Raw genomic sequence first — 26,764 nt, 5'->3', positions numbered from 1 at the left:
TGCTCCTGCTGGTGGTGATACTGAAGAGCTGCTATTATTTCCAGAAGCGGTAAAATCCTAGTGCTATTGCCAGGCAAGTAAAAATAGATGCTGTAAAAAAGAATAAATTATTTTTATAGCATGTAGAGCAGTCATGGCCACTTTTGCAGGGGTACAGCAAAAGCAATTTTATCTTATATCTAAACGGGAAGCAAAAATCCCAAAAGTTAACAAACTAGCCTTCTAATCCATATTCCACATACTCATCTGAGCAGCAGGAAGGACCATGTGGGTGATGTACAAGCCTGACAAGGGTCCTTGTCATCAAGTTGTTGAGATCTGTGTTTGAACACAGGTTGGATATGATGACTTCTGAGGTGCTTTTCAACAATAAGATTCTTTATGGGAAAGCACTTTGAAATATATAAAATGTTTTGCAAAGGTAAGGTATGTTAACATCTCAGTTGTTGTTTTTGATAGTTATTTCTAAAATGTACTATTTTCAAAATGTACAGCTTCTTTTCCTTCTTAAACAGAGCATATAAAGTCTAACTTGGCTTCTTGGAAATGCATAGTTAACATTATTATAATACACAGCAGTTAGTGTTACCTGAATTTTCCATCTCCTTCACCGTTAGCTCTCACACCTGAGGGCCCTCAAGAATGCCTGCTCTGAATACTCCTCCCACCTCTTTTTAATTTGCTATTTCTCATCTTCTATGGGCTAGGAAATGAGTCTTTTAAGATACCATTGTTAAATAAAAACAAATAGGCTCAATCAATGACATTCTAAGAATTCTTCTTCAGAATTAAGCAGATGAGCTTTAGAGTTCATGCTTTTTAACCGATAATTTAGGGTTGTGTTCAGAAGGAATGAAGTTGCTAAGGTATGCCCTCCAAATATGTAAGTGGAAAGAATTACTGTTTAATTATTTCCACCAATCTTAGGAACTCCTGGTCTTACTAAATTCAAAGACTCATTAATAACAACTCTCCTGAGTGTTTGAGGGAAGGATAGGGAAGGAAAGGGGAAAGGAGTAGAGGGTTTTCCCAAGGGATTATGTTACCCTTTCACTATAACTGTCTTTTAAAAAAGCATGTCAGTCTGAGGGATGACAACATTTGGATGGTGAGGAAAGAGAAGAGTCCTTGATACTACTTCAAACAAATCTTCCTAGGCAAAATGAAAGGAAAAAATAGCAAAAGGTGCCCAAAGAAAATATGTAAAGTGTGGAAGAATTATATACACGTAATTCACAAATGTTTATCAATGATGCAAGCTTCTCAATTTTAGACAAGTAAAATATTTCAGAGTCAATGCCAAGGAGTGATCTTCTAAAGTAAAGCTGTCACCTTTAGTCTACACATAGAAATTTAATTAAAAGAAAAATGTACCTATCCCTACAACCCAAGAGCTAGAGCCTGGGTGGCAAGCTGAGGGAAAATAGCTCACTCCTACAAGGGACTGTCACACAATCCAAACACCAAATCACCCCAAAATGTCAAAAACTTATACTACTCCACAGATGTAGAGTTCTGTTCTTATACAAAAATATTCTTGTTCAGAACTCAAGTACAGTACCCTAACATGGATTCTAGTGGCGTTTTTCATTGGGATATCAGTACAGGTAGTAGTACCTATCATTCCTTTGCGTTACGACTCCATTTCTCTTTGGAGGAATGTTCCCTCTCAACTCAGAACTTTGAAACTCCACCATTTATGACTCTAATTCTCAGGGTGAGCCATATACAATATCCTTGGGATGCAGCAAGTAAATAACCCTCTCAGAGGAGAGAACAAACTTAAGAGGGTTTTGATTTTATTAACAGTAATGCTTTTTCCTTTATTTTTTTCCCGGCGAGACAATTGGGGTTAAGTGACTTGCCCAGGGTCACACAGCTAGTAAGTAAATATCAAGTGTCTGAGGCAGCATTTGAACTCACGTCCTCCTGACTCCAGGGCCAGTGCTTTATCCACTGCACCACCTAGCTGCCGCTAAGCAGTAATGCTTTTTAAAAAAGAAAAAGGAGTCACATTACATAGCAAAACTTCAAGAATCCACCTTTATCCTCTCTACCACATGTGTTGTTAAAAATCACATGCAAAGCAGTCATGGCCTATTAACATCACTCTTTGCTTCTACTCTGTTACCTTGACCAATTCTTAACAGAATGTTATACAGACAGTGTAAATGAATGAAACTCTTGTTGAAGGAAAAACTTCCCCAGAAACAGCAGTCCAGGCTGGCAATCTTTTGCATTCGTGAGAAATTGGAGTCACTCTATCCTCCACATTGCCCGTTATATGGTTGGCAATGTGTAATGTAAAAACTACAGAAGCTGCTAGAAAAGGGGAATGTATGAGGAGTCTATAGCTCCTGTCTGTATTTAGTTTCTCTGAACATGGGCTGCAATGGCTGCTGTGAATCTGCCAGCTGCATTAAACATGAATGTGGCAGGGGAGCTACAAGTAAATGTCACATTGTGGCACCTTAGGGCCACATACCCATCACTGGTGATTCTTTTCTGGATCGGCAAGCTGCCTCCTTAAGTGCCACATCTGGACCTTTATGTGCTTTATACAGAGGAAGCACTGCATGGGGAAAGAGAGCTAGGTTGGCACCAGAAGGTATGAAGTCGAATCATGGTTTCACCCCTTATGAGCTAAGATGCCCTGAACAAGTTATCTGACCTCTCTGAGCCTCAGTTTCCTCCTCTATAAAAAAAGGGTATAATAATGTATCTACCACCTACTTAAAAGGGTTGTTGTAATAGAAGCACTCTATAAACCTTAAAAGTAGTACTTACCTGCAAGATAATGAATTGTCTCAAGTTTGTTTGACTCTATCAGTGTTTTTAGGCAAGCACTTTCAATGGCAATCTTATCACTAGTCTCAGAAATAACGTTTTTGATATGGGTATCCTGAAATAGAAAAAAGTTATTAATTCAGTCCCTGTATGCTATTTTAAAACAAATTATGTCATAATCCACAATTAACTCTTTGACACAGAAAAAAAGAATTTTTTTTTTAAGGTTAACTTACATTAAAAGCATAGCCTGGGGGCAGCTAGGTGGTGCAGTGGATAGAGCACTGGCCCTGAAGTCAGGAGGACCTGAGTTCAAATCTGACCTCAGACCAAACACTTGACATTTAACTAGCTGTGTGACCCTCAGCGAGTCACTTAACCCCAATTGCCTTAAGAAAAAAAAAAAAAGCATAGCCTAGGGAAAGCTAAGTACTGTGAAAAGTCAGAGTAACACTAACAAAGAGAACATTTGATAAATACTGTACAAGACACATATTTAGGAAGTGGCTGCTTTGTACAGTTCAGCATGCTAAGTGCTGGGGGAAATGCCAAGATTAGGTAACAGAGTCCTTCCCCTGCCTCAAGGTACTCTGAGTCAGCAGGTATAATGATACAAATCCTCCACTGGAAGTCATGAAACCTGAGTCTTTTTTCTGCCACTGAGCAGCTGTGTGTCTTCTAATGCCACTGAATGTGTCTCCTAAATGCAAAGCAGTGTGATAGGAGAGAAAAAGATTAAATAAGACATAGTACCTACTCTCATGGAACACAAAACCTAGAACATTTGGACAAATCCCTTCACAGAATCACAGAGTTTAAAAATTCAACTCATACCTGACCAAGAACCTGCTCTATGACATGGCTAACAAGGTTGTCCAGCCTTCTCTGGAAAGCCTCCATTGAGGGAAAATTTACTACCTCCTGCAGCAGCCTATTTCAGTTTGGGGACAGTTCTGACCTGTGAAGAACTTCTGCCTCATTGCTACTTCTGCCTATTAAGCCTATTCCTGCCCTTTGAGGCTACACAGAAGAATATAAAACCTCAAATACTTGAAGACTGCAATCAAGTCTCTCATTCTTTCACCATAAGTCTGTTCTTTTTTGGTTAAAATCCCTAGTTCTCAATTTGAACCATTTTCTTTTGGAATGTTCTCCAGTCCCCTTGCCAGCCTTGTTCACTAGTCCTGGATGTGCTTCAGATTGTCAATGTCCTCCTAAAAACGTGGCAGCAGGAGCAATACAGCATTCCAGATGTGGTGTGAGCGGGGCAGAATAGAGTAGGAGCAGCACCTCACTCAGCCCTGCACCCTGGCTCTCCAGGAGATGGTCAGCAGACAGCTGATAAGCAAGAGCTGGGATTCAGGAAAGAGATTAGGGCTCCATGCTGATTTCAGAGTTATCTATGTAGAGATGGCCCTTGAACCCTGGAGAGGGGAAGAGATCCTCAAGAAACAAATACTCTAAGGCAAGAGATGGATGATGATTCAGCAAAGGAGAATGAGAAGGAATGATCAGACAAATGGAAAGAGAATCAGAAGAGGTCAATGGTATTAAAAGTTACAGAGACGTCAAGGAAAATGAGGAGTGAGAAAAGAACAAAAGACTAGTAGTAGCAATTTCCTTAGTGAAGTAGGAGGCTCAGCCACCTGCTGCAAGGGTGTACACACTGTGGAGCTGAAGGAAAGAGGAGAAAGTTTTTTGCAGACCAGTAGCAACTCTTTGTCATTAAATGCACCAAGAAGCTGGCTGGGAAAAGAGAACTCAGAAGGGCAAATGAGACCTTTCTCCTGATGAGTCACAAGGAAGAGGCAGTCAGGTCTTTCTTGCTGGAGTGAAAATGAAAAGGTAAAAGAAAAAAGTGTAAAAAATACCTGAATAATAGCCTAAAAGGGTAAAAATACCAAAATACTGGAGGCATGAATACTGTCAAGGGCTTTTGTTTCTTAAGGTTCAGGGTGAGTTCAAATGTACTCCAATCAAAGAAAGACGAAAAGGACCCATATGTACAAAAGTATTCATAGCAGCTGTCTTTGTGGTGGCAAAGAATTGGAAAGTGAAGGATGCCCATCAATTGGGGAATGGCTAAATCAACCAACCAACCAATCAAGAAACATTCATTAAGCACCTACTCTGTGCCAAGCACTGTGCTAAGTGCTGGAGGTTCAAAATGAGGCAAAAGAGAGTCCCTGCCCTCAGTGAGCTTACAGTCTAACGGGAGAGACAACATACAAACAAATATACACAAAGCAAGCTATATATAGGATAAATAGGAAATAATAAGGGGAAGGCACTGGAATTAAGAGGGGTTGTAGAAGGTGGAATTTTAGTTAGGATGTAAAGGAAGCCATGGAGGTGAATAGTTACAGTAGAGGAGGGAGAGTGTTTCAAACATGGAGGACAGCCAGAGAAAATGCCTGGAACTGAGAGATGGGTCTTATTTGCAGAACAGCCAGGAGGCCAGTGTCACTGGACTGAAGAGTCCATGTTGGGTATAAGGTGTATGAAGATTGGAAAGGTAGGAGAGGCCTAGGTTATAAAGGGCTCTGAATGCTAAACAGAGCATTTTGTATTTTCTCCTGGAAGTAATAGGAAGTCACTGGAGTTTACTGAGTAGGAGGTGACATGATTGGACCTGTGCCTTTTGTAAAATCACTTTAGTGGCTGAATGGAGGATAGACTGGAGTGGGGAAAGACTTGAGGCAGGCAGACCCACCAGTGGCCTATTGGAATAGTCCAGGCACAGGGTAATGAGGGCCTGCACCAGAATGATGGCAGTGTCAGAGGAGAGAAGGGGATATATTGGAGAGATGTCGCAACAGTGAAATCAACAGATCTTGGTGACAGTTTGGAGTAGGGGTTTGAGAGATAGTGAGAAATCCAGGATAACTCCTGGGTTTTAAGCCTGAGGAACTGGGAGGATGATGTTGCCCTCTGCAGTAACAGGAATGGTAGTAGTGGGGGGAGGGTTTAGGAGGAAAGATAATGAATCCCGTTTTGGACAAAGAGTTTTAGATAATTAAGTTTAAGGAATCCTAATCCCAGAAGGGAACAACAAATAGTTAATGGATCCAAGAAAGCTATACTCATAATTAATAAGGAAATATACCCTAACTTACCCTTTTGCTCAATTCCGTGGTTGCTTCTCTAAGTTTCTTTTTTTGATGTGTAAACTGAAAATTTTAAGGCAGAAAGTGATTAAAAACTGAAGAAATGAAAAAGAACAAGTAACTAAGAAAGAAATCTTAAATGAATATTACCAGATCTGTCACTCTGCTCCTCTCTAGGTTTATATCCAATTTATTATTTGCTCTGATTCGAATAGTTTCATTCTGTTAAGAAAATGAAAAATATATTTTAAAATGACATCTTGCTCCTTTTGGAATTTAGAATTTGTTCTTGTATGGCAAAAAGAAAATGCTTGACTTACTATTAGCTCGTGTTTAAGTTGGTCCAATTCAATTTTCAATTTCTAGGTATAAAAGGGACCAGTGAATGTTAGTAATAATCAAAAGACTATCTTCCAACTGACCTAGAAATTCTGAAACATAAGATTACTACAAATCTGTGCAATCTGTGGATTTGTACAATAGATTTGCCCTATGATGAAAATAGAAACCATAGAAATTTTGTGAAGATCACAGTTGTGGTTTGTCCTTTGTTCTCAAAGAGGACCATGACGTCAGGGAGGTGATGTCATGACTTGCAATTGAATTGGATTTAAGTGAGGGAGGGCTGTGCAAAGTCACCAGCCTCACTTTCTCCTCCGGAGCCATCTGGGTCCAGTGGCCATATACAGATCAGGATAACTAGGGATGGCCCAGCTCTCTGAAGATAGCTCATTCTTAGAATCCCAAATTAGATTTACCTTAAAAGCTAGATTTATATCTGAACACTTAATCTATTTAAATTACTGTGATCTTTTTTTAAATGAGAGACAATTTGTATTATTTTATTTGAAATGAAATTCTCAAGCTGCTAAGTAAAAGAAATCCTTTTCCTCTTTTGGGAACAGAGACAATTAATGGAAAACTAAAATGTCTCAGGCATAAAATTCAAATGAATTTGGAACAGGATCTTGACAGATTTTTTTGGTATTGGTTTAGTAAGAAATGTACACAGGGCAGGAGAAACTTCATTCATTGTAACTACAGACATATGTATGTGTATGTGTGTGTATGTGTATGTATATATGTATGTATCTCTCCCAACAACTATGAATTAAACATAAAAGTTCAGGTGTTCTTATAAAATATTCTTGTGAAATTTTTAAAATAATTTTAAAGCATCAAATATAATTTTGCCATCTATTTTGTTAAAACATTTTAAAACAGCAAATTTTGTGATATAATGTATTCAGTATAATGCATTCATTATTTAAAAGCTTATGTTACCTCATTCTCTGCTCTCAGATGTGCAAATTCACTTTTCTCTAGGATGACCATATCTTTCCGGATTGAGTCCAAATGTGTCATTACTTGCTGGACAGTAATTTCCTAAGAAATAATACAGTATTTACATACTGAATGAAGAAATGCTAGGCCTTATGGTATTCATGGAAATGAAAGTAATGTATCAACATATATTAAAGTCACAATGTTGTTTCACTAGTCTGGAAAACAGTAACAAATATGAAAATTGTTGTATATTTGGGGAACAAATGCCAAAGGTAAGAATATTTCCCAGAAACTGAGAAAAATGGCTAGGTTTTCCAGAGTATGAGAGAAAAATTTTGAAATTCCTTTCTTTACCTTTAAGTACAATCCTTTCAGAGGTGAGAAAGGCAATAAAAGTAAAGCTTACTGGACTTGGATTCAGGAGCCCTAGATTTGAATCCATATTCAGATACTTAGTAGCTGACCATACACAAGTCACAAACTCTCTAAACCTGAGTTTCCTTATCCATAAAATAATAATAGAAATGCTTGTACTGCCTACTTTTCACAGGGTTGTGAGGTTAAGCACTTTGTCCAGCTTAAAGTACTACAGAAAGAGTTATTATCTATAGGTGTTAAGGGGCTGCATGAACTTGTCTTCTTGAGTAGCCATATTTTCCAGACACACTGGACTCTGAGAATGCAGGAGGCTTTAAACATGTCAAGAAGAAAGACCCCACTGAACTGACATAATTTGTTGTTTACATGCCAGGGTGGACTCCCTGTGTGTCCATGGAGTCAAGGGAGGTGCCAGTCAGGTTACACCAGACTGAAAAACTGTGCAGCTGAGACCCTTGTAGATATGCAGACCATCAAATCTTCATAGTTTAGCAGTTCCCAAGGGTGGCTTTTGCCCTAAGTTCCCCCTCCCTTTCTTTGCTCTTTCTCCTCCCCTTCAGGAGGGGATTAATCCTTTCCCCCCCCCTACTGCTCTATTCTTCCTCCCATGCCACTCCTATTTGGGAGTCCACTGCTGTCCACTGCTACCCTCTTTGTTGCATTTTCATAAATATGCAAGCTTCTGTTTGGCTTGTGAACTCCTTGCACCTGTATAGAGTTGCACATGCACATTAATTTCTCTGGTAATAAATCCAGTTGCAACCCATGGCTCATGAATTTGTGATATTTTTTCAGTTAACATAATAGGAAATCCCAAGGCTGGTAATTAAACAAAACTGGTTGGAATGTGTTTGCCTAATCAACTTGGGCATCATTTCAGCAGGATAATTTATGGGTCATTTATTAGGCATCCTTATACTATGCTTTGTAGTGGAGAGAACATATTTTAAAAGGTGGTTCCAAATCCACTTTCAAGGAAGTCACATGGCATTTATAAGGTTTCACCTAGCTAGAGATACCACTTAAAAAGAGTAGTAGAAAAAGTAATAGTTTAAAATAAAATATAAAAGTGGTATAAAGAAGCTTTGCTAATAAAAACATGACCATTCTCCTACTACTCAACTTTCTTAAAATTCAGCAGTCTGGTAGCCTATTACAAAAACCCACTCATTTTTCTCAATCGAAAGAAAAGCAGGTGGTGACATAACTTCGAAAAGAGACAGCTAGAGGAGGATTCTATTAAGTATTATTATTGTTAAGCATTGTGAAGGAATGTTAAGAATATTCTTACATATCCTCAGTATAAAGGAACTGTCTGTCATTCATTCAACAAACAGAGAGGAAAGCAACTATCAGCAGCCCTAATCCTTTAGGAAAAGGCTGTGGTCACTGTTTAAAGTCAGGAAAGTAATATTTGATGGCTGCTTTGTTAGGCACAGGGACTAAGCAATCCTAACGGAACTACTTCAAACATGCCACAGCTCATGAGAGCTAGGCTTATGCAACAGTTCCAGAGAGTAATCATAAAACGTCTCTGACAGTTCTGGATTTGGACTGCTCATCTTACTCCTTCCTCTACTTTTTTTTTTTTTTTGAAGGCGGTTGGGGTTAAGTGACTTGCCCAGGGTCACACAGCTAGTATGTGTCAAGTGTTTGGTCTGAGTCCGGATTTGAACTCAGGTACTCCTGACTTCAGGGTCAGTGCTCTATCCACTGCGCCACCCAGCTGTTCTGATCTACATGCTTATGGGGGAGGGAGAGAAGGGAGAAAAGGTGCAACTTTTTAGAACTAAACCACTTGAAAGATTCAAATTGTGCCTAGCACAACTACCATTAAACCCCAGAAGCAGCATCCTCTTAGTATAGAATAGTGTCTTCTGCACATAGAAGGTTAAGGGAATTTTCATTCATTTAACAACATTTGAGTGTCCCCTGTGCATGAGCTCTTTATGAAGTTGTTTTAAGTCCCTGTTGGTGTTGTAAGGAGGTTTCTAGAAGACAGCAATAGCTCGTCAAAGTTCCTCCAAAACTTCTCAGCACTGTAGGGAGCTAAGTTTCCTCTATAATGATTATTAATAATGATGATGATGATTTTCTCAATTGATTTCAGACTCTCATAGCTGGAAAGGCCCTCAGAGATTATAGTTGAACCAGAATCTCCTCAACAATATGAGACACATGGCCACACCACCTTTTCCTGAAGAAAGGTCTGTAGTGGGGGAGAGCATACTTCCCACAGAGGCAGCCAGCCCATTCTACTTCTGGGGCACTCTGTTAGTAAATGTTTATTCTATCAGACCTCAGTCTACCTTTTTGTGGCTTCTACCCACGACTCCTCCCAGTTCTGGTCTCTGAGCCAAGCATCACCACTCTAAGCCCTTTCCCATTTTAATTTCCCATTTTAATCTTTGAAGATAGATCTCATGACTCTCCTGAGCTTCCCTCTCCTCTCCCAGGCAAACTACCTCAGTTCCTTATTGATCCTGATGACATCTCTGTGAGACAGGTACTATCAGTGTTCCCTTCATTCTCCAGGTGAGTAAACTGAGGTTTAGAGGTGGGGACATGCCCATAATCACACAGGTCATGTCTGAGGGAGGAGTCAGACCTTCATGTCTTTCTTATTCTAAGGTCAGTACTATTCCCATTATATCACATTTCCTCATGCAGTGGAAAATTGTGGAAAAAAATTTGTTAAACTAAAATAATACATTTATAAATTCAAAAGCAACTTAAATCCAGGGTCTGAAGGCTTTCAATTCTGAGTCTCTTTAGCCAGAAAAGTAAAATGAAAACTTCCCAAAGCAGGGTACTCTTATGGTCCATTAAAGTACTGAAATGTCATTTAGTTTGAAACTGCATGCTATAGAGGCATCTAGGTGGTGCAGCAGATAGAGCACGGGCCCTGCAGTAAGGAGGACCCGAGTTCAAATCCAGCCTCAGGCACTTAACACTTACTAGCTGTTTGACCATGGCCAAGTTACTTAACCCTGATTGCCTTGCCAAAAAAAAGAAAAAAAGAGAGAGAGAGAAACTGCATGCTATAGCATAAAACTTCACTATTTCTGGTATGGATTAATGCTCTGAGGAGGTAAGAATTCATTTTAAAATGATCTTCGAAATATAACTATAAGTGAAGATAGATTCTATTATTGAGTCAGAACAAATTAAGTCACAGCTAACAGAACAAATCATGCCATAGATGATATCATCAGTTAGTTCAGTGATTAGTTTAGCTAATCAACCTGTATAAAATTTACTGCTACTGGGTCAAGTGCCTATTTTAATTTGGATATATCAATGGGCATTTGTTATGATGAGTACTTATAAAGTAATTAAATCAGATGTATATGCTATTTACCTTAACTTAGCCTCTAGACATTTGAATTAGATGATATCTAAGTTTCCTTCCAGCTCTAAAATTCTATGAAAAGCAGGTGGAAAGATTTAACTGATGGGAAACATGTACAGGGAAAGATCTCTTAAAATATGAAAGACTTCCTGGGTAGAGAGATTAGCTGTGTGATCTTTGAAAGAACAAAAAAGTGAAGTGATCATTTACTAAGTGCCCTCCTCTATTCAGCAAGCCAGTCCTTCTAACTAAGAATCAAAGAGAGAAAAAAAGGCAGTTGAACAAATCAACTAAAATATTAACCAAGTCCAACCTCTAGTCTACCACTTTTTATAAGAACTGCAAGGAAGTAGATTTTCTCACCCCTTTTTGGGGGCTAGACTTGGTCGTTGTAATTACAGCAGTTAGGTGATATTAAGCAAGCCATTTAACCTCTTTGGCCTTTACTGTTGACAAATATAAAATGGGGGTGCTGTAGGGGTTCAGTATTATATGATTTGCAAAATCTCTTTCAATTCAAATTATAATTTTGTCCCCAGACAAATTTCTATATGTCATCTGAACCACTTCTGAAATTGAAGAACCACTGAAAATCTATAGGTCTGTTTTACTGCCTTAACCACCTGGATGAATGATTTGCATTTTCCAGGAAGAAAAAGTACCTGAGGCCTTATAGGAAAGACCCAAAAACAAGCAGATGTGATCCGTTTTGTTTTTTTTTTTTTAAACTTAACATATTATAAACAATACATAACCAATTACCTGTTGAGCTCGAGTGACCATCTCCTTATAGATTGTGTCCAGGCTGACATTTGACAGAATTATTAATGCTAATACAATGGTTTCTGCTTGGGCTTTTTCAAATCCCTTAGGCAGAGAATAGGCTTTAGTATTTTTAAATCTATCAATCCTTATCAGAATAGAACTTTATAAGAAAAAATAAGACTTTGTGCCATACTATAACTTTTTGCAGCTTATAAATGACACTCTAAATCGTAATCAGTGTGATAAGATAAATAAAATAATACTGCTATTTCACCTTTGAAGGATGTATTCAATAATTGGTTTCTCACCATGATTTTCCAAGTCCTGAACCACTGAATGGGTATCAAAAGTCAACTTTCTTTGTTCTAAAGGAGTTATGTCTACCCTCCTCCTGTCATAATTTTTCTTGAGGCTGGTGGTCAGCCAACCTGAAAAGAGAAAGTAAGGGTCAGACTTTTTGTTATGAAACTGATTTATTAAATGTCAAAAAATAATTTAGAAGCTTGTCTTTCACTTTTTAACCTGATAATTTTTTGTTGAAAGTCAAGATGTTTGTTATTGTTACCTGTGCTGCTATCTTATATCCAAAGAACAGTGAAAGACTGTGAGAGAGATAAAGTACATAGAGTTGGCCTCAGAACCAGGCAGACCTAGGTTTAAATTCCATCTCTTGACACATAATGGCTGTTAGAGCCTGGCCAAGTCAGTGCTCTAGGTAGCTCTCTAAGGTTCTATGTTGAGGAGCAGGCAATGATCTCTATTGGTAGAGAGAATTCCCTCATCTGAGAGTACCCTGTATCAAAGAAATCAGAGGTGCGGTCTTTTTACTATCCCTATTCAATGAAATCAAATCTATTTTGACCTATTTAGCCAAATTACTGATGGCAAAAAATGACATATGGATAGAAGTGCAGATATCAACTAAAATAATTTTATCCATAAGTTTAATGTAAATTACTTGCCCTAACAAGGAAGAAAAGACGCTAAATAGTGGCTTATTAAATAAAAACTTGACTTGCCAATAGGAGAGCTATGGAAGCTAAAGGCAGTACCACTTTAGAATAGAAACCTGTTGGTAAAATGATGGAAAAGAATTTAGAAGATTATAAGCACTATCATCTACCAAAACAGAGAGAGGCAGTGGAGGGTGAAGTCAGTTTAAAGAAAACTGGAGAGAGAGAACTAAGCAATGTCAACCTGAGGGCATTGAAGGATGAAAATGGAATGTTGGATGGCAAACAGAAGAAAAATGGATAAAATCTGCAAAGATTTTTAACAACTTATTTCAGCTGAAAGAAAGAAAGCAGAGCTGCAACACTTAAGACTCAAACATTACTGTCCTAAATATGCTTAAATTGGAGATAGAAACTAAAGAGAACACAGACAGGAAAATCAGCTGTTTAGACCACATCTTTATTATCACACAATTGACTAAAGAATACAAAATCTCACTATACTTAACATTTGTTGATTATTTTAAAAAATTGAATTTAGAGGGCAAACCAATGCCTTAAAAGAATTTTCCAAGTATACATCAAAATTATTCAATTCCTTTTTTCAAAAAATTATTTATCTGTTCCATTTTACGTTCTGTATTGTCTCTCTCCTTCACCACCCTACACTAGATGCCTGTATTATACCCTATACTACAATCTACACCACAACCTACACCATTTAACGCACACACACACTCTCTCTCTCTATATATATATGTTAATATATGTAGTGCCATTCTATTTATACTCCTCTTTATAAGTTCTTTCTCTGGAAATGGTTTGCATTTTCCTTCAGAATTCCACTATAGTATTTATAGAGTATGTATAGAGTTTTTATAATGCTCAGAATAACTTAGTTTTTCAGTTATTCTTGGAACAATAATGCTGTTATCGTATAAAACATTCCCTTAGGTCTGCTCATTTCATTCCTTATTTCATGCAAGTCTTTCAGTGTTTTTCTAAAGTCTATCTGCTGATCATTTCTTACAGCAGAGTGGTATTCCATCACAATCATATACTACAATTGTTTAGCCATTGATGGGCATCCCCTCAACTTCCAGTTCTTTTCTACCACAAAGAGAGCTGCTAGAAATATTTTAGAATATATAGGTTCTTTTCCTTTTTCCCTGATCACCTTGGGAAACAGACCAAATAGTGGTATTGCTCAGTCAAAGGGTACAAAAATAGCTTTATAACTCTTTGGGTATAATTCCAGATTGCTTTTCAAGATGGTTCAATTTAGACAGATGGACAGGATTTGGAAAGGTGAAAAGCAGGCTTTCTAGGGCTGCTGGAATCAGATTCCATTTTTCAATAATATGGTCAAATATGCACATGACTCAAAGAGAAATAGTAATTCACTAGATGAGAGGATTCAAAAAATGAAAGCTAACATTATAGACTGATGAGAATAAGATGATATTTAACAGGGATAAATAAATTAATAGCATTAAAATCAACTTCACTACTATGGGACTTAGGACATGTTGCTAAAGAACAGTTCATGTAAAAGAGGTCTGAGGGTCCTGCTGGTTGGTCTCCCTATTTTCAGTCTCAGCTATCAAACCGATCTTCCTCAAACTGATCACTCAGGTCTGACCATATCATCCTTCTTCCCCTTCAGTAAACTTTAGTGGCTTCCTATTGCCCCCAGGATCAAATATAAAATCCTGCTTGGCTTTCAAAGCCTTTCATAACCTGCCCCTTCTCAGCTTTCTAGTCTTCTTACCCCTGAATTCCTCCAGGATACTCTGTGGTACAGTGACACTAGCCTCCTTGCTGTTCCTTGAATATGACATTTCATCTCCCAACACGTTTTCACTGGCTCCTCTCCTCCCCAAGCCTCCATTACCAGAATGTTTTCCTGCCTCATCTCCACCTCCCCATTTCCCTGGCTTTCTTCAAGTCTCAGCTAAAGCCCACCTTCTGCAAAAAGCCCTTCCCAGTGTTCAATCTTAATGCCTTCCTTCTGAGACTGTCCACATGACCTGTCCTGTATAAATCTTGTTTGTACAGAGTTGTTTGCTGTTTTCCCATTAGACTCTAAGCTCCTTGAGAGAAGAGACTTTTTAAAAATTTTTTTTGTATCCCCAGTGCTAAGCACAGTGCCTAGCATAAAGTAGGCACTTAATAAATGTATTCTGACTGCAAGATCAGTATGTCACCAGTTTGACAGAGATGAGAAAATGTCTAATGCAATTTAGGCTATGTTCCTAGATATGATGTACAGCTTGAGGGAGGTGACTGTCTCAGTGTACCCTGCTCTTTTTAGTTTTCATAGGAAGTTATCATGTTTACTTTTAGGTGCCACATCTTAGTTGTTGACAAACTGGAGCATATGAAAGGAAAGGAGTTCAGGATTATAAGAGGATCAAAGATCACACCATATAAACATAAATCAAAGGAACTTTGGGCATGGTTAGACTAGAGAAGCCTTAGGGGTAATCTAAATAAGTCTTCAGGTAATTGAAGGGCTGTGATCCATAAGAGGGATTACACGTGTTCACCTTGTCCCCAGACGGAAGATAAAAGTAGAAATTAACATGTAGAGAAAGGTAGATTTTAGCTCCTAACACAGAACAACCTGCTAATCTTTAGAGCTCAACAAAAATGTAAATGGCTTCCCCAGAAGGAGCTTTCTCCATCAATGGGCACATTTAAATAAACTTTAAAAAAAAAAAAAACAAAAACCAGATAACCATTTGTTGATTATTTTTGTAGAGGAGATTCTTGCTTAGGTGTACATTGGAATTACAGAATCTCTGAGGTCAAGATAATGTTAGTGTAAATGCACGATTGGCATCTCATTGCAATTTGAGCTGAATTTACCTTTTGTAATTGTTGCACAGCCTATGATCTGCTTATCCATGCTTTTCATATCCAAATCTTCATTTAGTCCTGATTTCCATCCCTATCTCCCAACAATTAGAAAATACTCTAGGACAGGGGCTACCATTTTTATGCCATGAATCCCTCTATAAATATGGTTAAGCCATGAACTCCTCTGAAAAACACTTTAAATTCAGGAAGTACAGAAGATAAATACTTTTAAAAAAGTTGATGCATGCCAAGTTAAGAACCTCTGCTCTAGGAATAGTCTCTCTTTTCAATTACAGGTTGTATCTTCACCAGCAGAATATAAGCTCAAACTCTTTGACCCAGCAATAGCACTTCTAGGCTATATCTCAAAGAGATCATACAAATGGGAAAAGGACCCACATGTACAAAAATATTTATAGCAGCTCTTTTTGTGGTGGCAAAGAATTGGAAACTGAGAGGATGCCCATCAATTGGGGAATGGCTGAAGAAGTTGTGGTATATGAATGTAATGGAATACTATTATGCTATAAGAAATGATGAACAGGCTGGCTTTAGAAAAACCTGGAAAGACTTTTATGGTCTGATGCTGAGTGAAGTAAGCAGAACCAGGAGAATGTTGTACACAATAACAGCCACGTTGTGTGATGACTAATATTGATAAACTTAACCCTTCCCCGAAATACAAGGATCTAAGACATCTCCAACGGCCTCGTGATGGAAAATGGCATCCTCATCAAAAGAAAGAACTATGGAGTTTGAATGCAGATTGAAGCATACTATTTGCTATTTTTTTTCTTCTACTGAGTTTTGTTTCCTCTTTCTGGTGGTTCCTCCTATTGGTTCTAATTCTTACTTACAACATCACTAATGTGAAAATATATTTAAATAGGAATGTATATGGATAGCCTATATCAGAATGCGTGCCGTCTTGGGGAGGGAGATAGGAAGGGGGAGAAAAATTTTAAACTCAAAAGCATGTGGAAGTGATTGTTGATAAATCAAAATAAATTAATTTAAAAAAAAGAATATAAGTTCAAGAGCAAGTACTGTTTTGTCTTTATCTTCCCACTTAGCAAGCATGTAATAAATGCTGAATAGAATACTTCTCTCCCTTAGGAACTAAAAATGAATTGTTTCGAGTTGTGCTTTATTTAAACCAATAAATGCTTTTTAACTAAAAATTTCACATTTCAGACATTGTGGTTTGCCTAGTAAAATCCAGACTTATTTCTTTTTTTTTTTTTTAGGCTGTTGGGGTTAAGTGACTTGCCCAGGGTCACAATGCTATTAAGTGTCAAGTGTTTGGTCTGAGGCTGGATTTGAACTCAGGTCCTCTTGACTTCAGGGTTGGTCCTTTATCCACTGCACCACCTAGCTGCCCCAAAATCCAGACTTATAAACTCAGCATTTAAGACCCTCCACAATCTGGCCCAAATCTACCTTCCCCCAACTTTGTTCTAGCTAAATTTCCCTACTTTTGTGCTTTTCTACCACCTCTATATTTTTGTTCATTCCACTTTTCCCTGCTGGGATGGCCTCCACTTGTTTTTATCTATCCAAATCCTCCTCCCCCTCTAAAATCCAGCTAAAATGTTTCTGCCTTCATAAAGGTTTTTCCTCATAACTGAATGTGATAATAATTATTAATTGTTGTCTCATTGGTATAGCTCTTTAAGGTTTGCAAATAGCTTTATATGCCATATTGCTTGATACTCACTACAATCTTGAGAAGAAGTGCTATTCTCCCCATTTTTGCAGAGGAAACTGAAGCTCTATGTTATCCTGTTTTTTCAGGGTCACAGAGCACTGTGTCAGGTAAGATTTGAATCCAAGTCTTCCTGACTTCAAATTCAGCAGTCTATCTGCTCTACAATGTTGCCTTAATTTCACTGATTACTGGTACCCCACAGATCCCTCAGCCAGTCAAATTGAGGTGGTTTGAGAGTTTCAGGGATCTCCCAAGGACAGGACAGGGTAGTCTAGAATGAATTCTTGGACTCAAGCATTTTTTAAGTCAAGTTCACAAAGGTTTATTATAACCCTAATATGGTGGGCAGAGCTCCTTATGGAACTTGCAACCTAAGAAGAATGATGTGAAAGCTTATATAGGAAAAGTAGTGGATTATGTACCAAGTATGCTAATTGGGTGATAATATACACCCTTACTCATGGGTTTTATTTACTACTGGGAACTGGGGAAGGGAGTTTCTAAGGGGTGTATTTTTAGTCTGTTATGTCTGTGACAAGATGACTTTGGGAGTTGATGTCTATAACTTGACCTCTGGATTGTACACGATAACTGTGGGAATCAGTACATGATAATTTTGTTAGATAGTCTCCTTCATAACAAGGGCAATTCTACAGAGGGCAGCTTGTTCTTGTAATAGGGAAGATAGTGAGATAGTTTGCCTCACTGGGCCCATTCCTGAGTTATTGCCAGAGATAGGGTCTTTGGGCAGGGGAGAAAATTGTCAGGCATAGTGTTTTGAAGCTACGGAGAAATATGATTTTGGAATTGGGGTCAGAGTACAGGCACCCAAACACCCCATCAAAATTACTTATTCATCTCTGCTGGATGAACATATCCATCTGGCAACCATTATGCTGTATCTGCCTGTCACTTTCTCATGCTACAGTTAAACATACATGGAAACCATAAATCTGAGTAACAGACATCCTGAGTCAGGGTTTAAATGTCCTCCTAAAATTGCTTGATTCAGAGTTAAAGCTCTGGCTCTATGTACATGTCACTAGCTTAAGGGAATAAACAATATGAATTTACTTATCACCTAGCTTGTTGCCTCTTTAACCAACTTTCAGGTCAAAAGTAACGGTGCTATGACTCAGAACTGAAGGAGTAGGTGAAAACAACATCCCACCTTGGCAACACTAGTGGCTTGGGTGCCTCAGGATCCATTTTTTTTTCCTGGAGTTCTAACCTTGACGGGGTAGGATAGGTTCTACCATTCCCAGCTTCCATGGACCTCCCATTAGTTTGAAGTCCAAAAGAAAATTCCCTTTAAGCTAAGTGTGGGGTTGGGGATCAAATCAAAGTTCATTCGCTCAGTATCCATTGGATCCCCTTTGGTAAGGATAGATGTAGGGAAATTGGCTATAGGTCAGTCAGAAACTAAAACTAGAAATTCAGCTAACAAGATCACTGCCTCTAATATGTCAAGCCATTGCCAATCTGGTGATCACAAATATTGCCTGAGCTGATGTCAGTTAACTAAGGATAGCCCCAAATTATGTTGGCCACAATGGGGTGCTTTTGACCAAAGTTACTTTACCTTAAAGCCAAATTAACTTTAAATGCCAACAAAACATCTAGCCAGGAGTAGGAATATTTTCATCGTTGGGTTACTGAGATGACTGAGGGAGAAGCAAAGGCAGAAGCCTCTTCCCTTAAGGCAAAGCCGCTTCAGCACTCTTTCCCAGGCTCTGAATAATCCCTTCCCTGGCCTCCCCTTTCCCTTAAAGGCTATGGTCCTTACTCAGATCCCCAAACTTAACTTTACTGGGACTTGCCCCTTTAAATGTGCAACCTCAGGGGCACTCTGAGGAAGGCTCACAAGATCCAGTTACACCATCAGGTCTTGGATCTTTGCAAATTCCCCAACGCCCTTCCTCAGAATAATAATAGCCAATTTGTGTTGGGAGTTTCTAACAAGCCTCTAATTCCCCCTCTCCCTATCGTTAATTGTGTTCTTTGTGTGTATTTGTCCTGTCAATTTGACTGTGTGTGTCTCTGTGTCTGTATCATGTGTGCAATGAATCTATTACAGCCAGCCAGAGACTTCTAAGGGCTTCAGCTAGGAAAACCAACCAACCAACCTGTAAGATTCTTTTCTTTGTGGATCCAGGCCTGGCCAGCCTAGACCTACAGTGAAAAGTTATATACAGCCAAAGACATCTTAGCAGATTCTGGAGGTTTTGAGAGTAATCATTAAGAAGTTTGTAAACTGATCATTTTGGGATTATTGGAGAAAACTCCTGAGACTGTAGGTAATTCCAGTAGCTCACCTTCTGCGAAAACATTTTCTCCCAATCCTGATTCCTCAGCATTCCCCAGAGATCAGTATCTCAATATAGGGATTGTAGAAGACAAGAGAATGCTAAAGAATTGTAGGGTAAACTTAAATCAGCCTTCCCCATCTGGACAAAAGGAGGGGAGGGGCAGGTATCATAGACTAGCAGTGGCCCTAATGGCTGTGTGCCCCTGGGCATCTTGCAGCCCACCTCTCTGGGCAAGGCCTGGGAGTATCATCCAGGTCCAATACATTCTGCCCACCCTGCCCCTGCAGCTGCAAACAGCACCAGCCTCAATAAATTCTGCTGCTGTGGGAGGGGAGAGGTGGACAGGTTAGACCTATGATGAGATTCCCTAAGCCCTGCCACCAAGAATTATCACCACTGGGAAGGCCCTGGCATCAGCCACCCAAGCCCCTGGAAGGCCTGGCAATAGCTCTTGGTAAGCCCCATACTTCACTGTTCCAGTTGCAGAATTGTGTCAACTTTGTGATTTATGGCAAGCTATTTTTATCTCTATTTGCCCTGTTTCCAGATTTGTAAAGAAAAAATAATAATGGTTGTTGTTACAGGATCAAAATGATATAATGATTGTATTGTGCTTAACACAATGACTGGCATATGTTAGACAACATTATTATCATCTTCCTAATTTAATGTAATTATTCCATGCCTGATAACTTTTAAGTGGTTTTTAAATACCAAGAATAATAAGATCAATAATTTCTATATGTGATAATCTGGAAATGCAGCTGATGTCATCTGAAGTGTATTGTTTGTGTTATTACTATATTTCTAAATTGTATTGTATTTCTAAAACTCTCTTAGTTTGTAAAATTTGAGAGACCATCATTGTGAAGTTGAAATGGTGCAGATGAATTGGTTTTTTAAAAAGATGTAATAAAAATGAGATAATTTGAAAACTGTTAAATTTAATGAGATATATTTGGTTATAAGCAGGTAATAATAATACTGATATTTACTATGATAGCAAATTTTTCATTTGAAATCTTTACTACTATAAAATATAATGTGGTTTAAAGTTATAGTTTCAATATATTAATGATTAGATGAATGATTCTCTGTGCAAAGTGATTTGGAAGTGCATTCATCTAATGGGTTGTTTCAAAGTTTATTATTACTGTGGAAATAATACTTGTTTATAACGTGTGTCCTGTGGTACAAACATGTTTTATTGTAAACAACTTATTGATATGCACTGTTTTTGGAATTAATTAGGTATCCTCCCAAGTCTTTTATGTTAGTTGAAGTATGGTTAGTCCCTTATAAGCAAATTCATTTGTTTAACTATTGAACTCAAAGGTGGAAAAGCTTCTACCTGGTAAATTGTCATGTATAGGGTTGGATCTTCAACAGCATCTAATCTTCCTAAAAGAAAGGTTTGAGCGAAAATGTGAAGGGTAGAGAGAAAAAAAAACGGTTTGGGGATAGATGGAGGTGGGGGAGGCAGCAGAAAGACCATGTGCTCTAAGCCCCACCCATCCTCAGATGGTTGTTCTGGGTGCCTTTGTGCCAGTGTCAGATGGTTTAAGCATGCTGAGAAGGTGTGAGGAAGTTTGATTTTGTTTCTGTAGCTTGATTTGAAAATTGATAAAGTTATAGAGGAATTATGTCCACCCGCCTTTCAAAATAAACCTATAGGAAGGCCTTATTAAATCTAACCTGATTGGTAATTAACTGGTTCTGTTTCAAGTTTTATATAATTGCTTATGGTATGGTGATATTTCTGAATTTTCTTATATGGTGTAATCTGGTAAACAAATTGTATCAGCTATGTTGTTGAAAAAGCAATTTCTTAGGATCTAGAGATGTTAGATCAAGACTTGTACCCCCCCCCCCCCCCCCCCCCGGGAGAATGAATGTCTTACAATAAAGTTCCAAGTTTTGTCTATGTGTAAGAGGATGTTTCACCTAAAATTCTTATCAACTCTGTGCAAAAGTTTCCTGTGTTGTGGAATTCCTGAGTAAATGAGAATCCCTGGGAAAAATATAGGGGTATGATTTTCAGGTCTGCTTCACCTAAAGATATATATTTATTATATATGTTAATTTGGAGATTTATGGACTACCACATTCACTATGTGAGATTCCAAAATGTAATTATTTTCCAGTAATATATTTAAAGACAAAGGAAAGAAAAGATACTGAGTAAATTTTTAAAAGGCTTGATAATATTTGTTATTGTGATAAGGTTAATTTAATTGGCTACATTTTTCTTGGCCTATAAAAACTGAATTTCTTCTCCACTACAAACACCTTTTTGACTAAGGAACTGTGTGATATCTAGGAATTCTGAAATAACTAGGAATCTAGTTTGTTACAATACATTGGGAATTTATTTACATTACTTAAGCATGTTTTACACCAACTTAATTTTAATGAATTCCAATTTTAAAGGTTTATCTTTGCCTTCAAGGTGGAAAAGAGAGATATCATTTTAAAAGTTTCCAACTAATTTTCCTCCACAAAAGTTTAGTGATTATTCTTCTTAATCTCAGTATAAATTTTAAACTGTTTTTAAAGAAGGGAAATACTTTTAGAAGAAATGTTTTGAAAAAAATCTCATTTGAATTTTTTTGAAGGCCTATTAAATTTTCATTTGCAAGAAAATTTATTGCTAAATTACTGTAATGAGTTGTAAAGCAGAAGAGATCTTGCTATTTTAATCTGAATTTGTAATCATTTCATGGCCTACACAAGAATTAAATTAGTGTTTGAACTTATATGTATAAGATTCCAATCCTGATGTGTCACATTCTTCCACAGTGAATATACTTAGAGAAGAACAAACAAGCTGGTGAAACAAAGACATAAAGGTTAGTCAGGAACCTCTTCGCTTTGTTTAAACTGAGATAGGATTCCAGTACAGACAGTTTAGTGAAGTGTAGTAACTTATGAGCTCCTCTGGGTTATCTTAATGGGAAATCTAATATTATTTTTAATCTGGAACTAGAACGTGTGCAGAAATTTATGCAAACTACTTAACATTCACTTTAAGATGTTTCCATTGTTTAAAAGGGATTCTGAGAGCAGTGGTATTTTTCTGTGATCAGTCTCTTACTGTTACCAATGTGAGATTAAATACTTGTCATCTAGGATACGTAATGCTTGGGAGTTAAACTCACCTAAAGCATTGATTATTGGAACTCACTATTCATGACTTTTGGGACTGCAATCTGCTATTGTTTTTGAGCTTTGATTACAGGGACAGTTTTCTGAGTTGTCATGAAGCCAATACTAAGTAGATGGCATGTGCTGCAGGCTAAGAACTGCTAAAGGTGGATGTCTGTGCCTGGGAAGAGTTTTGAAGACAATCTTGGACGCAGCCTAAGTAGGATCTTCCTGACTCTATTTCCCAATTGTGCTGTTTCCTTTCTGAAAAGGAAAATTCCCCATCTGATTAATCCTGAGCCCTGCTTTTAATATTAAGTGACTACATGATTGGCTACAGATAGGCCTCATGTCTGGAATCGAACAGAGCTAAGAAAGCTCTTTTCTTCTTATATGATATAGGATATTGTCCCTCTTTTTCTTTTAGAGCAAATTTCTATAATCAAGAAGTTCTGTAAGTACAATACTAAATTTATTAAATAATAGATGGATACTGGAACATCTCTGAGTTACTATAATAGTATGCAAGTATGAATAGCTTACAAGTTTAACTTACATTCATGGCCTAATAATATAGGGATAATATCCTCTTAAAGGAAATGATTAAAGTAATAAGACAAAGATGTAATTTGATAGATGTCTTAATTAAAAAGGATAGCAATTTTGAGAAAAGCAACAGGATTAGACTGATTCCTCTAAGAATTATATACAGATGCATATGACTGGCTTCCAAAATTTATCTCTCATGGAAATTCAAGCTTTAAGCATGTTTTGGTAATAAGATCTCAAATTTGGAATTTTTTTTTCCTCACAAAAATTGCATAGGATAGTGGTAAAAGTAAGTGAAACTATTTTTCCTTTATTAAAGTATCTGTCTGGTAATTTAAAAAGGCAGGAGAGCTCATTTTAGGATTGGACCTTCACATTTTAAAAGGTTCTTATACCAGGTACAGGATTTAGGTAAGAAAAGAAGCAGTATACTTAAGTTTCAAAAATGGAGAACCAAATTTTAGTGACTGTACTAATGTATACTAAGTCAGAATTATTTGGGAACTTCTAGATCTAAACCAGATAATCAGAACTCCCTTTTAGAACTGTCCTAAGAATAAAATTGTCCAAGAAATGATATCTAGGGGCCAGATAACTACATGAGACATCTGGGATTCAAAAGGTGCTGTTTAAATAGACATTGGGAATAGGTTATTGGGATACAAGGAACTTAATGTTAGTTAACATTGGTAATAACGCTTGTATTGATTTGTATGGTTCATGTTTAAGTTTTCTTGGTTATCTTGGTGACATGTAAATCTCCCTTCTCAAAACTAGTCCATTGTGAGCCCTCTAAGTAGTTTAATCTGTACCTGACCTGATGTACTTACGGAATTTTGTGAATTATGAGAAAACTTTGTTGTACTGTTTGAACCTAGCCCTTCACAGCTGGGAAACCTGAACCATCTCTGTGTGCCTTTAACTAAGGACCTGTGTTATGCTGTTTTCTCTCAATTATCAACTCCTATGTCTTCTAAGAGCCCCTATCAGGTCTATCTGACTACTCCCACAGCTGCCAACTTCTGGATGTGGACTCCGAGTTCATCTGAAGACGCCTGCTCTAAGTGGACATCTCTTCCCATCCCCTGAGGAAGAGGAAGGTTTTTCCCATACCTTCCTTGGTCTACAGGTGGCCTTTGGCTCACCTTTGACCAAAAGGAGGAAATAATAATCATTTAAGACCATTTGAACCCCAATAAGGGCCAAAGCCTGAACTAATCAACCACAAGCAGCTTTGTTCTCTCAGTGAATTCAAAATGCCCCTTCCTCTGTCAGCAACTACAGGACAAGAAGAAGCTGATCAGCATTCTTCTGTTCATGGGACTTTTCTTATGTTGGTATTTTATGGACATATGTTAAACACAGATATCCTGGATCTACAATTTCAATTGACACTTTGACATTCTCCTATCTTATTGTATTTACAACCTATTCAATTAAGAAAATTCCTTTCTCATGCTATGGTTAAACATACACGGAGACCATAAATCTGAGTAACACAGACATCCTGAGTCAGGGTTTAAATGTCCTCCTAAAATCGCTTGAGTCAGTCAGAGTTAAAGCTCCGGGTCCATGTACATGCCACTAACTTAAGAGAATAAACAATATGAATTTACTTATCGCCTAGCTTGCTGCCTCTTTATCCAACTTTCAGGTCGACAAGACCTAAGCTTTGCCAAGGTGGAGCTCACGACCCGCCCCAGGGCTGGAGGTCGCCACTCGGCTAAGCTAGTTTTCCCTTACGTCAAGTAGAACTTCAGCTCTGGGGACCCGCGGGTCACTCGGCAATGGTAACTAGTATCCCCCCCGGGTTGGGGCTCGGCGGGGGATGGAGAGATACAGAGCAGGCTCAAACGGGGGGGGTTGGGGCGCGACGGAGGGAGGACGGCAGCCGATGAGGTTCAAGAAGGTGGGCGCCCCAGAGAGGGGGAGAGGGGCGAGGATGGCGCGCGTGCACGCCCTGGCATGGCTTCCCGTCACCCCTAACGGGCTCAGTAGCCCCGGTCTGACCAAATGAAGGGAGCTGAAAGGCTCCTCTCACCTCTCCACTGGGCCAATGGGCCGCCTGCTACATCGACGGGCCTCCCGTGAAGGGAAAAAGCCCCTGAGAGGCTCCCGCTTCCGCCGGGGCGAAGAAGCCACAAAGGCCAAAGATCCCTCATGTTTTCCTAAGCCTTATGCTTCGGGGGGGGGGGGGGGGGGGGGGGGGGGGGGGGGGCGCGGAAGGGGGCGGGGCCCGGAAGGTATGTCTGTCACACAAGGGTTTCTGGGAAAAGTAGGCTTATTGTCTGCATAGCTTCCTGGGAAATGTAGTCTCCGATCTGTTAATAGCCTGCCACAGGAAATGTCGTTTGGCAGCTACCTCCGGGTACCAGAGATGCATACCAGTGAAATTTGCCCGCTTTATGCAAGGCCCGTTCATGGACTGGCACACTTTTTCTTCTTCTCCCCTCCATCCTTTCCATTCCCACTTTCCCCATCTATGCGCGCCGGCAGCCGACCCTAATATATCAGGGATCTTTCAGGAGGAAAGACTTGATCCTTCGGGCGGTTTCTTGGTGATGATTTTTCCGTTTGATACTAATTCTTCCTCTTCATGATGTATGTGGGCCTCTGGGATCGTGGTCCTTGCTTAGTCGTGGTGCATTCCAGGAGGGTGTGGAGGCCCCATAAGCCTCGAGCCCTATGGGAAATGTAGTCCATCCGATCCGTAGATCTTCCCGTATCTTTTTCATTCTAGTCCCAATTGATCTTTATAATGTTGTTACATTTATTTTTGATATTTTGGTATGTTGTTCTTTCCATTTCCATTGTTGTTACTATGTATATTGTTGTATTGGCTCTACTTACTTCAGTCTGCATCAATTTATATAGATCTTTTCATGCTTCTTCAATATACCCCAATTTGTTTAGACATTGCCCGATTGATAGGCATCTACTTTGTTTCCAATTCTTAGTGTATCACCAAAAAAAAAAGAAAAAAGGTTCCTATATTTTGGAATATATGAAGACTTTTATTTCTTATAGATGGCTTCCTTGGGGTATAATCCCACTAATAGAGTCTCTGGTGCAAAAGGCATGGCTATTTTAGTCACTTTATTTGCACAGTTTCAAATTGCTTTCCAAAATGGTCATACCATTTCACAAATTCCAACAATGTATATTAGTGTGCCAATCTTCTGGTGACCCCTCAGACATTGACTGTTTCCATTTTTTTAGGTCATTTTTTACCAATTTGCAGGATGTGAGGTGAAACTTCAGGGTTGTTTTGATTTGCATTTCAATTATTTGATCATTTTTTCATGTGGATTTGAATACTTTGCAATTCTTTTGAGGATTGTTTGTTCATATCCTCTGGCCATTTATTTTTGGGAGAATGTCTATTAGTTTTATATTTGTCCAGAGATGTTTAACCTTTTGGTGTCATGGACCATTTGGACAGTCTGGGGAAGGCTCTGGTCCCCTTCTCAGTCTCCTGGTTTTTTGTTTGTTTTATCCCCTTCACAAATTTCAGTTCAAGGAAGGTACAAATAAAGATGGAATTATTTTTCCATCCAAGTTCA

At 38.5% G+C, this 26,764-nt stretch overlaps 1 protein-coding gene across 2 annotated transcripts; it reads right to left on the bottom strand.

The window, feature by feature from the left end:
- Nucleotides 1-34: 34 nt before the first annotated feature.
- On the bottom strand, nt 35-25,363 carry LOC114032810 (coiled-coil domain-containing protein 90B, mitochondrial-like). 2 transcript variants are annotated; one of them, XM_027848276.1, is made up of 9 exons: nt 25,243-25,363; nt 11,985-12,104; nt 11,674-11,795; nt 7,179-7,280; nt 6,215-6,256; nt 6,045-6,116; nt 5,904-5,957; nt 2,788-2,902; nt 35-90 (listed from the first exon to the last, which is right to left on the bottom strand). In XM_027848276.1, exons 1-9 carry the CDS (start codon nt 25,361-25,363, stop codon nt 35-37), a joined length of 804 nt encoding a protein of 267 aa, XP_027704077.1. The 2 variants fall into 2 exon arrangements, with proteins under 2 accessions (XP_027704077.1, XP_027704079.1); XM_027848278.1 differs by lacking the exons at nt 11,674-11,795; nt 25,243-25,363 and having other exon boundaries at nt 11,985-12,008.
- Between the last annotated feature and the right edge of the window lie 1,401 nt (nt 25,364-26,764).

This window comes from Vombatus ursinus, unplaced genomic scaffold (assembly GCF_900497805.2).
Source record: "Vombatus ursinus unplaced genomic scaffold, bare-nosed wombat genome assembly UNPS02005659.1, whole genome shotgun sequence".
Classification (NCBI taxonomy): Eukaryota; Metazoa; Chordata; class Mammalia; order Diprotodontia; family Vombatidae; genus Vombatus; species Vombatus ursinus.
The sequence above is the reverse complement of the archived record's forward strand: the minus strand, read 5'-3'. Positions and strand labels throughout refer to the sequence as shown.

What these genes read in the sequence shown, in the direction of transcription:
- LOC114032810 (XM_027848276.1), bottom strand. Translation starts at nt 25,363, where the DNA reads ATGAGGGATCTTTGGCCTTTGTGGCTTCTTCGCCCCGGCGGAAGCGGG. An exon ending in ATCTGAGAGCAGAGAATGAG is followed by an intron (nt 6,257 to 7,178) that starts GTAACATAAGCT and finishes TTTTATACCTAG; the next exon opens with AAATTGAAAATTGAATTGGA. An exon ending in CCACGGAATTGAGCAAAAGG is followed by an intron (nt 2,903 to 5,903) that starts GTAAGTTAGGGT and finishes TTTCTATTTCAG; the next exon opens with GATACCCATATCAAAAACGT.